General features: G+C 39.2%; 2 protein-coding genes across 2 annotated transcripts; both read left to right on the top strand.

Annotated features, from left to right (window-relative positions):
- The first annotated feature begins 3 nt into the window (after positions 1-3).
- LOC102701447 (chaperone protein dnaJ 49) lies at positions 4-4,030 on the top strand. Its single transcript, XM_006654245.3, has 3 exons — positions 4-128; positions 1,547-2,784; positions 3,608-4,030. The coding sequence occupies exon 2, from the start codon at positions 1,631-1,633 to the stop codon at positions 2,729-2,731; it is 1,101 nt and encodes a 366-aa protein (XP_006654308.1). The 5' UTR covers positions 4-128; positions 1,547-1,630; the 3' UTR covers positions 2,732-2,784; positions 3,608-4,030.
- Positions 4,031-7,779: 3,749 nt separating this feature from the next.
- Positions 7,780-11,860, top strand: LOC102712363 (mitochondrial zinc maintenance protein 1, mitochondrial). Its single transcript, XM_006655173.3, has 2 exons — positions 7,780-8,136; positions 11,381-11,860. The coding sequence occupies exons 1-2, from the start codon at positions 7,887-7,889 to the stop codon at positions 11,455-11,457; spliced, it is 327 nt and encodes a 108-aa protein (XP_006655236.1). The 5' UTR covers positions 7,780-7,886; the 3' UTR covers positions 11,458-11,860.
- Positions 11,861-16,530: the final 4,670 nt, after the last annotated feature.

The raw sequence follows: 16,530 nt of genomic DNA, 5'->3' as shown, positions 1-16,530 counted from the left end.
CTCCCCTTCTTCCCTCTCCTCTCCGTTCTCCCGTTCCGCCGGCGGCGGCGGTCGTGCTCCTCCTCGTCGTCCCCACGTCGCCGATTAGCCCCGTGCCTGCCGGGTTCTATCTCTAACCACATCCCACGGTAAGGTCAACTCGCCGCGGATCGTTCCCGTCCAGCTCCGGGTCTTCGGTTAGTTGGGTTCCTCGCTTCGATGCGGTAGTGGTACTGGTACCCCGCGCCGCCGCTGCCGCGAGGTTGGAATTATCGCCTCATGCTCGGTAATGAGGCGGCGGCGATGCGGTCTCAAGCCGCCTGACCTAGGGTTTTGCAAGGATCGCTCCGTCAAGGAGGCCTTGTTTTTCTGGTTGCTGGCGGGCTGACGATCACTACACGTGGTGTCGGGCTAGCTAGTTTGATGGCCTGTTGCGATGGAGAGAAAATTGCTCCTTCACCCCCAAGAGAGAGATTGATGTGCGTAATTACATCTGGAACGAACTCGTTGGCCCGTAAAAATGCCTCATAGTTATCTAGGAGTCCTTCTTTGCCACAGTGGGTACGAGGAATGTCAAATTGCCAGCATGTGCACCATAGGTCTGGTCAGTAGTTGATTGACCGTCGTCGGTGAGAGTGTTTGAGCTCCACCTGCGATGACAACCAAATCTTGAGCATGTGGGTCTCAGTGGCTGAAAGCTCGGCCGTGCACTGATAACCAGAGCTCAGAGTCTTGCACTGGCAGCTTGAGCTTGGCGTACTTCCGGCAACCTGAACTTGGGGTGAGGGCAGTTATTGGAAGTGTTGATGAGTGCATGCTGACTTATGGTGGTAGAGGAGTGTACGCCAGCAGACAGAAAGCTAGATGCTGGCTGGAGACGGGGAGCAGTGATGGCCGGAAATAGAGATAGATTAATATGGCATTATGGCATATGAGGAAGACGGGGAAGTGAAATTTGACATTTCACATGGCATTGTGGCAAATCAGTGGATTTCCACTAAACTATATCAGATTTTTACAAAGCCCATGAACTTTGTGGCAAATGTGATGTGCCCCTAAACTTCATGGCAAAAGAGTAATTTTCCCTAGGATGGATGCATGTAAGTGAAAGCGTTACTCTGGTACTGCTTTATGTAGCCAGTGACATAAGAAGTTGCAAAATATCCAAGCTGATGTGGTTTATGCAGAAATAGACTCCATATATATTTCTTAGCTAAAAGAGATATATGTTTAGCAATTGGCATGGGTTTGCTACTTGTTTTGATCGTGCTCTGTTGGTTTATCCAATCAATTGTGGTAGTTCCATACAATCACACTGCGGCAATCTGTTTCACTTAAGTTATCTCCTGTCGTACCAGACCTTCCTAAGTTTGTTTGCTTTAGTTTTTGTACTCTTAGTTGTACCACTTGTTTACATCCTAATTTCTGAGGCTGATCCACCTTTTGATAGATACCATTTTTGTGCCATTGCAAGTATAAGATGCTAGTGAATTAGAGTTTACTCAATTTTTTGTATTACAACATTAAGTTTGATTTCAATTGATTTTGAATGATATTTGTTTCATAGGTCAAGAAATTTTTGCCCCTGTTTAAAAGTTATCAATTTGGGTGTCCTATATGTATATGATCCAGTTCTAAAAAGACTAAGGGCATGGATGGGAACAAAGATGAGGCCTTGAGGTCTGTCAAGCTTGCAGAAACTGCGCTTGCATCTGGAGATAAACAACAAGCAGAGAAATTCATTCGAATAGCCCAAAGATTGGACCCCAGCCTAGCGATTCATGACATATTGGCCACAACCAAGAACTATGATACCCTGAATGGTGCTGCGTGCCAATACAAGGCCAGAAGAGGTGAAGTTGGTGAAACCCAAAATCTGCCTAAAGAATTTGTTGGTCCTTCTAATGTTGATAAGGGTTACACTGAGGAAAATGTTAGAGTGGTTCGGAATATCAGAAAGAACAAGGATTATTATACAATTCTTGGAGTGGGGAGAAGTTGCTCTGTAGAGGATATTAGGAAAGCCTACAGGAAGTTATCACTGAAAGTTCATCCTGACAAGAACAAGGCTCCTGGGGCAGAGGATGCATTTAAGTTGGTCAGTAAGGCTTTCAATTGCCTAAGCAATGATCAGTCAAGGAGAACTTATGATCAAACAGGTGCCATTGAGGATCATCAGTATTCCAATGTCACAAGGCAGAGAGCTACAAGGAGACAAAGGCAAGCAAGAAGTAGCTTCTATGGTTATGAAGAAGATTTAGATCCAGATGAGATATTCAGGTCCTTCTTTTATGGCACCCATGGTAATATGTTCCATTCTCATAATGCCTATAGAGCAAGAGGAACAGCTTGGCAGCAACAACAACAACAACAACAGAGAAGGGAACATCCGATACAGGGTGGGTCAGGCATAAACATAACAATGTTGGTACACCTTGCAGGGGTTCTGTTTTTCGTCTTGTTTGCTTTCATTCCAGCAAGGCATCCTGAGTATTCCCTTAAAAAGACAAACCATTTTGCTATATCAAAAGTCACTGAAAAGCATGGGGTAGAGTACTTTGTTAGCAAACGAGATTTTGACCAGCAGTTTCCAGAAGGAAGTTCTTCTAGAGATAATCTTGAGCAGTATGTTTTTAAAGACTACAAGAGTATGCTGGGAAGATTCTGTCATGTGGAACTCCAAAGGCGCCAATGGGCTAAGGACTACCCTACACCTCACTGTGACAAACTGCGGAGCCTTCCTGTAACATAATTATTTTGGTCTCTCCTTTTGAATATTAGAAGAATTTCACTCTTCATTTGCAGGTACTCCCTCAGTTACTTTTACTTTTGATGTATTTGACTTTCTATGGTCACAGATATGCTGTTTTAATTAATTTTTTTTTCTAGGATTTATATAAGTTTGTGTCCTGAAGTATTTTTTGTGAACAATTTACTGATGTTTCTTTCATATATCGAACTTCGATTATATTTATAGAAAACTTCAAATTATGAAGTTTTTTTTAGTGAACAGTTTTTAATGCTGTAGCTTCTATACATCAAACTTTGGTTATCTGAAACATAATTATGCTCGAAATCTTGGAATTTGTAACCAGATGAGAAAGCATTGATTTTTTTTTAAAAAAAAATACAGTGCAAGTATTATTGAGAAACTTTATGATTTTCCTTATGATCGATTTTATATGTATTATTGTTTGGAAATCATTATACTACTACTTAGGGCTTGCATGGAATGTTTTTTTGTCTGTTACATGGTGTTTCAACTCTTGGGAAAAGAATATAGCAAATAGTGCATTAGATAGAGAACTGAAATTGCTGCCAAATGTTGAAATATTAGTAGATTTTCATCTTTCCTCAATATATTTCACTTTTGCTTGAACTAGTAGGTGATTTGTTTCAGGAATCTCAACAATGACATTTGAAATATTTGAAATTCATTTTTTGAATTATCAGTTTTTTAGATATATATATCTTTACGATGAAGATCAACTCATCTTTGGGCTTCTGTATATTGGATTCTTTAAGAACTTGCCTGTTCATTTCTATTGTGGTATGATGGCACCTGACAAGTTATTGAACTTTGTATCTGTTTGGAGTACGACTCTCACAAAGATATTTTTATTGGCAGGTATACCGCGGCACAAATTTTTGGGAAAATGATGAGCACTGTGGTTTCTTGCTCTATAACTCTATACACTTGAAAGTAGTCCTGCATACCATTGCTGCATTTCAGTTATGTACACTCCTGCATGCAGTAATGAACCACAAGGTTGTCAACTCACCGGTCTGTGTGCTATTGATGTCAACCTTGATACGAGGTGGTCGCTGTAGTAACCATTTCACACTTGCTTCCAGTTGTCAAACTAATATCAACGAATTTTGTACAGATATGTTTACCCTTTTTTTTAACAGAGAGAGATAGATATGTTTACCTTAAAGATGATTAATAATCTGCTGTTGCTACCGAAAATACGGCTGAGCGGTGGTTGTGGCCATCGCTTAAAATCCCTTGAAGGGCAAATAAATGGAAACACGAAATGCCTGTTAAATACTGTAGAGTAGTATTATACTTTTGTGCGCTTGGTTGTGTTCTATTGAATAATTATCGTTGTTCAGGTTTCACATTTCCAGGTTCTTTGCCCTGTCTGACTATCACATATGGCCAACATTTTAAAGCTGCGTTGTTGTGCCTTATCAATAGTTGATTCTGAGTTATATTTGTCATTCTTGGTTTGGTTTTTTTACTGGAACAAAGGAGTGCCACTATTCCTTTTATGCACTGTTTGGAAGGTATCTGTTTTTCTAATTAAAATAAGTAATCCCAAGCGAAGGAATGGAATATACCATCATTTTTTATGACATGGCACGTAGTATATTACCTTCGTTTCACGTGGTGCTCCTTTCTAGATTAATACTAATGAGTCTAAATATATATAAAGGGAAATTTGGCTACAGGACATCGGAACCGTGAAATTAGCGGGGGATACTGCAAAGTGGAGAAGACACACCCGAAATCTGAAAATTAGCCGTAGGATATCACTTGCCGATGCGGAGAGAAGAAAAATTTTGACGCCGACATGAAGAGAGAAGGAAAATTTTGACACCAATGGATAAAAATACCTTTGTCCGATATAGTCAAGACAGTTGGGGCAACTAAATCAGGCAAGGGCATTTTAGCAAAATTTTTCTTTCTCTCTCCACATCGGCACGGATACACCGGAAAAGAGAGGCAGTGTCCTACAGCTCATTTTCAGCTTTAGACAGTGTCTTCCCTTAAACATGACTTTTTGCAGTGTCTCTAGCTACTTTCGCGAAGTCAGAATGTCATGTAGCAAAATTTCCTATATACAAAATATATTCATTATAGAAATCAAGGGAATTAATGTGCATTGTCATATAATATTGTAATTATCGCACGTATTGCCTTGTCTCAACCATCATAGTCGTCCCTTATTTAATTTTACATCATTCCATTATCCTCGAGTGAACTACTTGAGCGCTTACATTTTGAGACAAAGGTAGTATTATTCATCACAAAGTTACAATCTTTTTTCATCCTAAAAAAGTATAGGGCGAACAATATCCTTTTGTTCTACATTGGTTTTATTTGAAAATAGCATTTTTTTTGCCCATGTAAATTTATATTGTTCATAGTCGTCAAATAGACAGGTCACATGAATGAATTGTTGGTTCAAATTAGTGTAAGAGCATTGTTATGTCTAATATATTGCTGATGTAAATTTCACAAAAGCGCATATATTATGGTCCACATTGAACAAAATGATATGGATTTTGGCACGTTGCACATAACCATAAATATTATAGTCAAAGACTCCCACAAAACTACCCTATTAATTAATTTAACATGATATTGTATCAAAATAAAAATGCTAGGTGATATGTAAAAGAACTCATAAAATCAGATGTGATTTACATATTTTTAACTAATAAATTTAGGTGAGTCAAAGCAATAATTGGTCGATAATATGGTTTTATGAAAATATATTATCATGATAAGTGTGGTTATATATCACGTAAAAAAACATATGGTTACGTGAAACTTGGCATATAATGCCAGTTGATTTATAAAATTTACTCGTTATTTAATGGTATGCAAAAACTATATGTAAAATAAAATGGGTTATAAGTTTAGATAGATGCAAGTAAGTTTGGTTTTAAATTCGGAAAGACTAAAGTACGGCCTTCTATCCAAGACGGGATTCATTAATGACGTAGAACGAGCAGTTTTTTTCTTTTTCAATTTGTTCACAGGCGTCAACCACGCTTTCCTTTTTCTCACTGAGGCTGCAGGCACCGCACTTTGTCATTTTGACCAACATCAACGTCTTCGGAGCGTAGAGCTACAAGTAGATCTGCCATTCCAAGCGGCTCCCTCAGACATAGCGGCACTCCGGCGATTCCTTCCCTTTTAAGCATCCCCAACAACTCATTTATCACATCCTTCATCCTAGAAATAGAGGATGAAGAGTAAAAGTTAAGCTCCAGCAGAACATCTATCACATCATCTATTTTTAGATGTCATCCATATTAGAAGAGAGAAACTCTATATTTAGATGTTCTCTCTCCAATCCTCCAAATAGATATAGAGTATGTCATATATAGATGATCTGCTAGAGTGCAAAGGAATATGAAGGATAAAAATGTTTTAGATGATCATCTAAATAAAGATATGGATGACCAAATTTAGATGAGCTGTTAGGGATGCTCTTAGGATCGGTCCTGACCCCTGAGAGGGGTTGGAGGTGCGGCCACCATTGGCCCCCAATTCCCAAGGGACCCTACGCCTACCCCGACCGATATATTCTGAAATTTCTAATATTCATCTATCATCAATTACCTAGGTTCATCTTTATGCATTGAGAAGAAACTATTGGATGAAATTGATATTGGTGCCATTATCAATGATTTCGCATCTAAAAACGTCAGATGAAATTTTTGAGATAACATGTACCATGTTTTTTATATAATATTATTTTCTTAATGCAATTTAAATATTTACAGCAATAATTCACACGTACATATGTATATACTTGTATATATATATTGATTATTATCATATAGCATGATAGTATGATAGAGACCTCTATGTTTAGTTTCGCACCAGGTCCTTGAAAAGTCAGGACTGGCCCTGTTCCCTCCGTCTTGCCCTCTCCCTACTTCACTGCCAACATCAGGCTTCAACAATGCTCCAACTAAAATCTAGCACCACCTCTCTTCACTGGTAGAGGTATGACAGCAGTGGAGCAGACCACCAACAACAAACCTAAGGGCTTAAGCTATTTTCCATAGCTAGATGTTCAAGCTCATGTCGACAATGAGAATGATGGGCAGGGAGCAGAGAGGCCAAGGAAGCATTAGATCTAGAGCTTTGATTGGCAATTGTCCTACTCCTCATCAACCCGCTGCATTTCTCGTCTACTTTTCAACGTAGGTATGTCATTCTTAGCTAGTACTCACAAGGTATCAAGGATGATACTTGTGGTATCATGGTTGATGGCCATAGGTACCAACCCAACCCTGGTATATATGAGTATCAACCGATAGCTATTACTCGGGTGTATCTATAGGTATCATGCCTCGTACCAATTGGTATCAGTTGATACGTTGTCCTAGAGGTACCAATACATATGGATATCAATCTAACCGATACCTAGTGCTATAGGTATTGATACATATAGATATCACACATGGTACCGATTGGTATCAGCTGATGCCTGGTAAGGTGTTGATACTTGATATCTTGGTCTATATACGAGCTGCCTAGTATCAGTTGATACCTGGTAAGGTGTCGATACTTGATATATTGTCAGCGAGAATCCAGTGACAGGAGCGCAATTTATGAGGAGTAAAGTGTGGATTTGTTTAATATGTCAAATACTCGTTTAATCATCTCGCGAAGCAACGACATCTCGTGATAAACTATTGCATTGTTTGCCCCAATGATGGTCTTTTTGATCTCATTCGTATTCCGATCGTAATAAAAGGGCTTACATTAAACAAAGTCGTTTTACGATCACATATTTCTTGGTGCAGATATCTCTTTTTGCAAAAAAACATACCGAGACCCTCTCCACAACCTAGACTAAAGTTTTAGAATTTTATAACCCGATCTTCCGGCTGATATCCTAGTCGTACTCTTTTATATTTTAGTGCCCCAGTTTCAAACTGCAAGACGTTTTTGCTTTTTATAGTTTTATTATCCCAATCAAACTTATTTAATCTTAACTAAGTTAACAGGGAGTTCTAAAAAAAAAACTAAGTTAACAGGGAAAAAAAAATGAACATATACCCTAGAAAGGGCTAAAGTCGGCGTTGGTGGCCTTGCCAACCCATCGGCCCATCGCCGGCTCCTATACCACGCCCACCACACCTCTCCTCCGGAAAAAATGGCGGCGGCGGCGGCGGAGGGTTTGGCAGCTTACCGGGCGGTGCTGCGGGCGGCGCGGCGGACGTTCGCCGGCGACAAGCTGATGCTGACGGAGTCCGCCGTGGAGATCCGGCGCCGCTTCGAGGAGCACCGGGGCCTCTCCCCGGGCTCCGACGAGGCCACCCGCGCGCTCTCCGACGCCCGCGAGGCCGCGCACTTCATCACCCACATGATCGTCCAGACCCAGCGCGGCCCCTCCGGATCCTTCGGTACCTCTCCACGCTCCCTCCCGTTCTGCCTGGGATCTCAGGGTGTCGAGATACTCCCTCGCGTGTTTGCCTGTGCAAATTTCCGAGCTAGGGCTTCGGGTGGCTCGAAATTTAGGTTGATTCGTGCAGGATAGTTGAGAATTGGACCTATGGATGCTGGCCTTAGTTATCATTTGTTCTTTGATGAATAAGAGGTGCCGGAACGATGCACAATTACACTTGAAAATTGGAATTTTCAAAACAGATAAAAGTTGGGCAACACTCCGCCAGAAGGAGCAGAGGCTCTAATGCAACACGTATTTAGTCACTGGAAATCACATAGAGCATATTAGAGTTGCTACTTTTGAAACAATTTGCCGCTGTACCATGCAAATGAAACGATTCCTGAGTACAAATTGAAATAAGGAATTGCTGAAGGTATATAATTACAAATTGATTTATTAATTGTATTACACTCCTTTTTTTTTGTGGCTGGCTCCTGGTGCAACTAGTTTTTATGTAGTTCCCAAGGTTCATTTTTCTGTGTACTAGATGTAGCTTGTAGCAGTGATTTTTTTTAATGTTCACTTTTGGTTGACTGAGTGCATTATGCCCACCCTTGCCAGCTGCCAGGTTGTTTTTTTTTCCTTGTGTGGTGACATTCAGCATGACAAATCTAATGCTCAGTTCAAACTAATGCACTATATTTTAGGATGGCCTTATTTTCACACCATTTTATAGTTTCAATTCCACGGTTGCCCTGGAAGAATATGGCATTGGCCACTGGTGGATAGGACTGAAGACATAACAGCCAATTGTGGACCTGATGACTCTCTTGCAATAGATGCAACTTATGTTGCCCTGCAAAGTAAATAAATGAGAAAATACTTCTGCATGGAGATTCACCCTGGTTCTATACTTGCAGTTTGGTTTGATTAATTACAGCAAAGAATGGATCCTTTTAGTTGTTAATAAATCCATTTACGCTAGTTATATATAATGCTATGCCTTTTGGAAATCCTTGGTTATCCCCCAAGTCCCAACAACTCTTTATTTCCTTTTTGTCTTGACCATCCTACATTCCCAATTGTCTGACCTATGCACTCATACTTCCACACCAGTTATTCCAGTCCTATCCAATCTGTCTCCATTAAGAGCAATTTGATTAACCTAGAATCACCTTAGCTGAAACCAGTGATTCAGTAGTTGCAAAGCTTGTCATGATACCATGGAAGTAGCTAATCTGGTGAGAGAACAAGTGCACTTTGCGTGTACATTTCAGGACATGAATTAGCTAACATGATGCTTACCCTAGAACAAGTGAGCTTTCCATGTACTATACAGATTGATCAGTACTGTAGTATGCTTTCCATTGATTTGTTAAAATTATTGACGTGTCCTATCCAGCGTTCTCCAGGCGACAAGGCGAGGCAAGGGACTCACCTCTGCCCAATTGCCTAGGCGACACACCGACACCTAGGCATTTGAGGCAAGTGTAAGGCGACGCCTTGCACACATGAGCACAAGAGGCATACTAGAGAACTAATTATTTTTTCAATTGAATGTAAAAAGTCAAAAAGTCGACAAGAACTCTATGCGATGGCAATGCTTTGCTTCCTGACAATGCTCAGTTGCCTAGGTGACATTTTAGAAACCATGGTCCTTTCATGATATATGCTTATATTGCATATTTTCCTCTTACTTGTGGGACTTTGGGCAGTTTAATGCGGAAAGTTGATATCTAACCATATCTTTTAGAAGAGTCATCTTAAAAGCTTTAATAGACTGAATAAGGATTGAATTTTAGGGCAATTGTCAAGTGTTTTTAGTTCTAGGCCGAGGACCATAGTATCACCTCAGTTCTATTACTGTGTTTATTCACATGATGCTTTTCAGCATGAATAAAACCTTCTATAAGAAAAGCCAATGCTGTACAACAATGGCTTTTTAAGAAATAGTTTCTCAAGAATAACATTGTAACTCAATATATTTTCCTATTCTTATTAAGTTTCTGGATTTGAATGCATGCCTCAACTTTGAACAATCTGCCACTTATGTGATAAAAACAAGAGTAAATTTGATTTTGGAGCCCCTTTAACCAAAATTTTCCACTCTTACAGTCCTCCCATCTATTTCCTCCTAAACCTATCCATATTTATATAGCATTGTCGAAAGTTATTGAGGTTTTTGATAATTAAAATAGCAGAGCTTTTCATCCACAAGGTCTTTTTTTTTGTTTGTTTTAGTTTGTAACAAATGGCTGCCTGTCATGTGGGGCCACAATTATATTACATGGGGAAGGCAAGCTAGTCGCGTGCGTTGCATGCCAAGAAGTGCATGGCTAGGAGGGCTATGATAAAGAAAATATATTGGGGTCTAGAGATATGGACCTATTTCCCTCTATCCTTTAGTAACTTTAGCGAGTTATCAATCTATTTCCATAAATTTAGGCTGTGTTCTTTTCTCCCCTTTCACAAATTCTACTTGCTCGTTTTCTGTGCGCATGCTTACTGAACTGCTAAACAATATACTTTTTTTTTTCAAAAAAAATCTATAGAAAAATTGCTTAGAAGTTCATATTAATCCATTTTTGAGTTTTTTATAGCTAATACTTAATTAATCATGCGTTAATCCACACTCCGTTTTGCATGTGGGACGGGAGGTCTCTCCTCTCTTGCCGTGGTGCTGGGGCAATGAGGACCTACTCATCCTCATCCTCCTGTTGATCTTAACTTCTGCCCTCATTCTTCTTACCACCCTCCGAGTGAAGCACATGACGGTGGCATGCCATAATACTGTGCATTACAGCAAGATTGTGGATTGTGTCATTGCCAAAACTGTGTGTTGCTGCCCTAAAATGACTTTTCATCTTCAATGGTGAATAGTAGAACTGCTATAGAGATCTAAATCTGTATAAAAGAGATTTGTCATTAAGTTGATCATATTCCTTGGCCTTTTGGTTTTAGCAATATAGTTGTGGTCCCTATATGCCATGCCCACCACCAGCAATGGTATATCCAGATTGTGTATCGTACTGACTTTACTGCCCATATTGCTGTGTTGCTTGTGGACTTCATTAAGATAATATATGATGTCAAACCTTAAGAAATACGTCTCTTCTTATGTTTGATTACCTAGGTATTGTCCTGAAACTTACCTATCATTGATGTGAACGATATTAACACCACTTTACTGTTTATCTTGTTGTCTTGTTGATTTACTGACATTTAAGAGTCTGACAATTAGTAAATGTTTGGTGTTGCAGTCGTGAAGCCTGAGAAGGTACATGCTGGAGCTACATTGGAGGTGCCTACCGAGGAAATCCTGTCTAAATTGAAATAGAGATAGGAAGCAGTTGTTATACAAGCATTGTACATCTTTGGCTAGTGAATAAATCAGCTCTCAGCGTGCTGCCTATCGGATTAGTGGCTGACCATATAATTACAGCAGTTTTTTTTAATGGTCAGGCCAGCACTTTTTTGCACTATTCAGAAGAAGTTTAGTGATTGTGGTTACGTCTAAAAACCATTGAAAAAACTCTAGATGTTTTGATACACAATTTTGGAGAACTTGCAGATTTAGACTGGTGTGCTGTTGTGGTTCATCATTGTTCTTCTCCTACTTCAATAACACTGAGACGTGAGAAGCTATTTGTTTGATTTGAACTTTGAAATGATGTAAAGGATCGGCATGCAAATCCCTCATTGTACCGTGCCTCTATCCAGAGGACAAGTTTTTGTATGCATCTGGGATTTGTCTTCTCCTGGCTATATGTTTGTCATGTATTTTAGACCCTCATCATTATGTACTACTGGTTGCCCTGGTACCTAATAAGTATTGTTGAGGGATAGCTCCTTAGGATTCTCTTAGGATGTTTTTAGTGCTGGATTTAAGGTCAGAAATCCATCCTTGAAATGTTCTCGACAATCATGGACGTGCACATATTGAATGACCTATAGCTGGTGAGCTCTGCAGTGGAGTTTGTTGTCTGAATTCTGAACTGTTTTACCTTCCTTTTTATTATCATTGTATTTTTGCAATGCTGCCCTGACAACCAGGGAACTCATGCCTTTGTAGCTTTCAGAAAAGCTAAAGCATTTTTGAGAAACAGCATGTCCCAGCTTTGTTGCCTACCTGGCACCATGGTACTAATTAGAAGGCCTCAATGGCATTATGGCCCTCATATGTCACCAGATTGATGTACCTTTGATCCCTCCTACATTTCCCCTGTTCATTCCCAATTGTGCAGTTCTTTTCATTGCTTTGTTCTGTTCTCCTTGGCTCATTTCTCCATATTGATCTGTGATTGGTTTCCCATGTTGTATGCTGCCTGCCCTTTTCACTGCACTGAACAATGTTTGCAGAAAGTTGTTTTGTCACCACACAAGTGTGCTTGACATGACATGTTTGCTACGTAAGAATTTTGCAAGAAAACAATAGGGTGAATCCACCAAAGTTCATAGAAAATTCATGTGCTCCGAACAATTCGTGAAACTACTGAACCTTCAGTGACAACACTCCAGGTTTGCCATTTGTAGTCTTGGTGATTAATCTTCTCATGACACAAAATGCAGTACAATCCCCACAACGGCATCAATTATAGTAGTAGATGCCTTTGATCTCACAATCTCGCCGCAATAATGACAAGTACTTTTAACCAGATTGAATGATGGAGAGATTTGACTGTCAGTCAGCCAGCACCTGTACTGGACTGCCACACATTGTTACCTTGCCTGTCTTTGCACTTTAAGAGTTTCCTAAATGGAGGGCTAGAGTATAAATTGTTTGGATAAATCTTAGTTAAAATTTGATATATTTCTAATGCAATTTTTAGCCAGGTGCGGGGCTCCACCCCTGTCTACATACATACTGATATACTGCTGCATGTATTTCCTGCTGATCACAGTTGTAAATACTGATGTACTATACTACTATAGTACTATACATATGATGCCCTTCCCTATGCAGCACAGCTAATGTGCAGAGTGCCTTGTTGCCACAAACAAAAACGTTGTTTTTTTTCCTGGACAAAATGATAATAATGCAGTGCAGGTGAGGGGTGAGAGATAAGAGAGAGGATGCAGCACTTATTCAGAAGTTTCATTTACTCTCCATAGAGGGAAGCCAGAGCTGCAGTTCAGATTCAGAAAGAGTGGCATGTGATGCAAGGAATGTGACAAAACTTTTTCTGCAGACTTTGCCAAGTTGCAGTTCAGCTAGCTGCATGAACTTGCTCAGTGCTCTCTCTTTCACCCAGCTTTTTACATGTAGCCATGCAAAAGAAATGGTTTCTTGTGGATGGAAACATGTAAACAACAGTGGTTTCAGAAGCAGTATAATTGCTGTACTGCTTAGGCCACATTCGGCTGTCCCTCTTACCTATCCAGATTTACTCGTTTTTTATGTGCATGTTTCCTGAATTGCTAAATAGTGTGTTTTTTATAAAAAAATTTTATATAAAAGTTGCTTTAAATATCATATTAGTCTATTTTTAATTTTTTTATAATAAATAAATAATTAATTATGTACCCATCTATTATTACATTTTGCGTGCCGGATAACTTTTCCCCAAAACGAACGCGGCCTTACCGACTTTTTTTCCACTCTCTTAACGTGATGCTTCTGAGCTTAGAGGAATCTTGTGAACCTTGGAATGTTATGGCATGTAAACTAATGAAGCCATTTTGTTTTGGCCGTTGTTGCTGTTAGATGGAAAGCAGGCTCGCTCGTGATCCATGCTGCGCCAGGACAAACGAACGAACGCATGGTGGTGGCGTGCCGTTTTCGCTTGATTTTCTACCGCCATTTCTGTTCTACATTTTGTGTGTGTACATATATATACTACATAGTACTGTTTGTCACATGGAGTGTTGCTTCTCTTTTTCTGCTTTTGTAGTTTGGCCCTCTTTTTCAGAGAAGTAATTTTTTCTTGTAACATAATGTTAGCAATAAGCATTTGTGATTATTGTTGGATTCCTATATAATGTATTGAACGTTTTATAATAGTCTCCTCTCCTACATGTAGCAATGGCCGTAGGAATTTCCCGTGACCTGGATGATAACATGTGTCACCAGATTAAGACAAATAATTAAGAGCTAGTCTAGATTGGAGCCAATTTTTGCGCAACCAACATGTCAGTAGTGTCAAAACCTTAGCAAATTTGGGCACTACCATAATTATGATTGTAGAATTTCTACAGATGTGTCAAAATTTGCTAGCAAACCAAACATTAATGTGGTACTATTTCTAAAATTTGGTAGGGTAAAAATTAACTTCAATCCAAACTAGCCCTAAGTGCATATATTGTGTGTTATGGCTGATTGGTGAGCCTGCAGACAGCTGCTGGGCCATGGGGGTGGTTGAGCTCAATGCTTGCATGCAATTCTATTATATGTCCACCTAGTCACCAAGAAAATAATAGATTGGGCAGGAATTATAAATCACATATCATATACTTTTGTAAGAAGCCCATGTGGATAAAATGCAGCCTCTTGATTAGGAAATATACATACTATCCAAACATGGATGCTAAGATATCCCATGCCATTAGCAACACATAATGAACCAAAGTGAGTGGTCATCGAAGATCTTTGGCAACATGAAGGATGGATGGTGTGCTATATGTGCATCCCATCAGTTCACAGTGGCTATGTCCAGGTTGTTAGGTTTAACCTACCAAATTTTGTGTGGCTTTGGACCTTGAAGAGATGACGCAGTGAGAGACACAATCCAATAATTCTATGGTTGAGTAGCCCCCCTCCTCTTCCCTACTGCATGCATCCAAGATTGGGACAAAGGTTGGCCAGGTTGTGAACCAGCTTTTCCCCCTCTTTGTAGACACTAAGACAAGTAGACCAAGACACCTCAATAAAATGAACATGTTTAACCATATATTCCTAAGTGTCCTCTACTATTTTTATTTATGATTCTACACTTCAAGTCATATTGTAGATACACAGGTGGACTGATAAGACCTTAGGATCATTTTATTTTTTGTTTAGGGAATTATTAGGGGGACCCTAGAACCTGATTGGATCCAATCAGAATTGTTCATTGCTACCTGGTCTTTTTCATAGTTATCCTGGTAGGTATGGCCAATTTCTGTTTTAAACCTTTCTTATAAAATTTTGAACATACCCCCACTAACTTATGCTTTCGTATATGATTCTTTTAGCCATGTCGCTTGGTTAAACAAAACTTCTGTGGATATGACAAGGGTTTGGCTATACAACATTGGACATGGCACAAGTCCTTGCAATGCTGTTGACCATGCTATTTTTAAATTACATCAAAGAAAGACTATGTAATAGAAATCTAACATTTGCCCACTTATGCAACATATGAAGATGATTGAGGATTTTTACCATTCTTAATGAGAAATAAGAAAGAAATCAAAACTGTCTATCAGACAAAATTACAAAACCCAACACATGTCAAGCCCCTCTTTGCGCTTCCTGTCCATCTAGTAAAGATGCTAGGTCAATGGTATACTGGGTCAATAGTATTCTCGTAATTTTAACTAAAACTAGAGTTTGACCTAAACAAAGACTATTCCGCTCTTCCCCTGGCCTCCTTCACTCTTGTCTTGCATATTATTGACACAGCCCACTACCCCCTCCAACCTATTTGAAATTGACAGCAACTACCACCATATCTTGTTCCAAGCCAACGGCTATCCCCTCCTTCCTAGTCGTACCATTGGTTTGTGTTCAGGCCTAATGACCATGGTTTTAGTTGGGTGAAAATGGTTGGAAACAATCGGAAAACACCCTAAACCATTTCCATAACCATATTTTCTTTCTCGGAAATGGAATGAAGACGGTAAGCTGGAAACAGAAATAATACTGGAACTATTTGATCAAAAACATAACAGTATCGATTGAAAGCTGGTAATTCATGTCAAAAACAACTAACTATAGCATTTGACCCTATTTTAAAGGCTAACTATCAATTTGATTTCATGTTCTTAACTTTGCTTATTTGATTCTATTTGTCAAAAATGAAGCTATCATCTAACCCTACTCCATGAAGTCAAGTTAATGGTGTTAAGTAGGGCCAAATTTCACTTACACCATTTAACCCTTATCAAATATTTTGTTATTTCACAAGTTTGACAAAATTTTGATTAAATATTAACAAACTTATCACAAAACTTGGCTTGAACAAAACATTCGAGAAAGTTAGGGACATAAGAAAACACATAAATAGTATTTTGGCCCCAAATTTAATATTATTTACTCTACTTCACATGATAGGGTTAGATGACAACTTTATTTTAACAAGAAGGTCAAACAAACGAAGTTGAGAAATTAGGGTTAAATTGACGGTTAGACTTTAAAATAGGATCAAAAGCACAATTATTCCTATATAAAATGTACCTTACCAGATAGAACACACCCAAAGCATCAAATAGC

The sequence above is a fragment of the Oryza brachyantha genome, chromosome 5 (genome assembly GCF_000231095.2).
Source record: "Oryza brachyantha chromosome 5, ObraRS2, whole genome shotgun sequence".
Lineage (NCBI taxonomy): Eukaryota > Viridiplantae > Streptophyta > Magnoliopsida > Poales > Poaceae > Oryza > Oryza brachyantha.
Note: the sequence above shows the minus strand (reverse complement) of the source record. Positions and strands in the feature narration are given on the sequence as shown.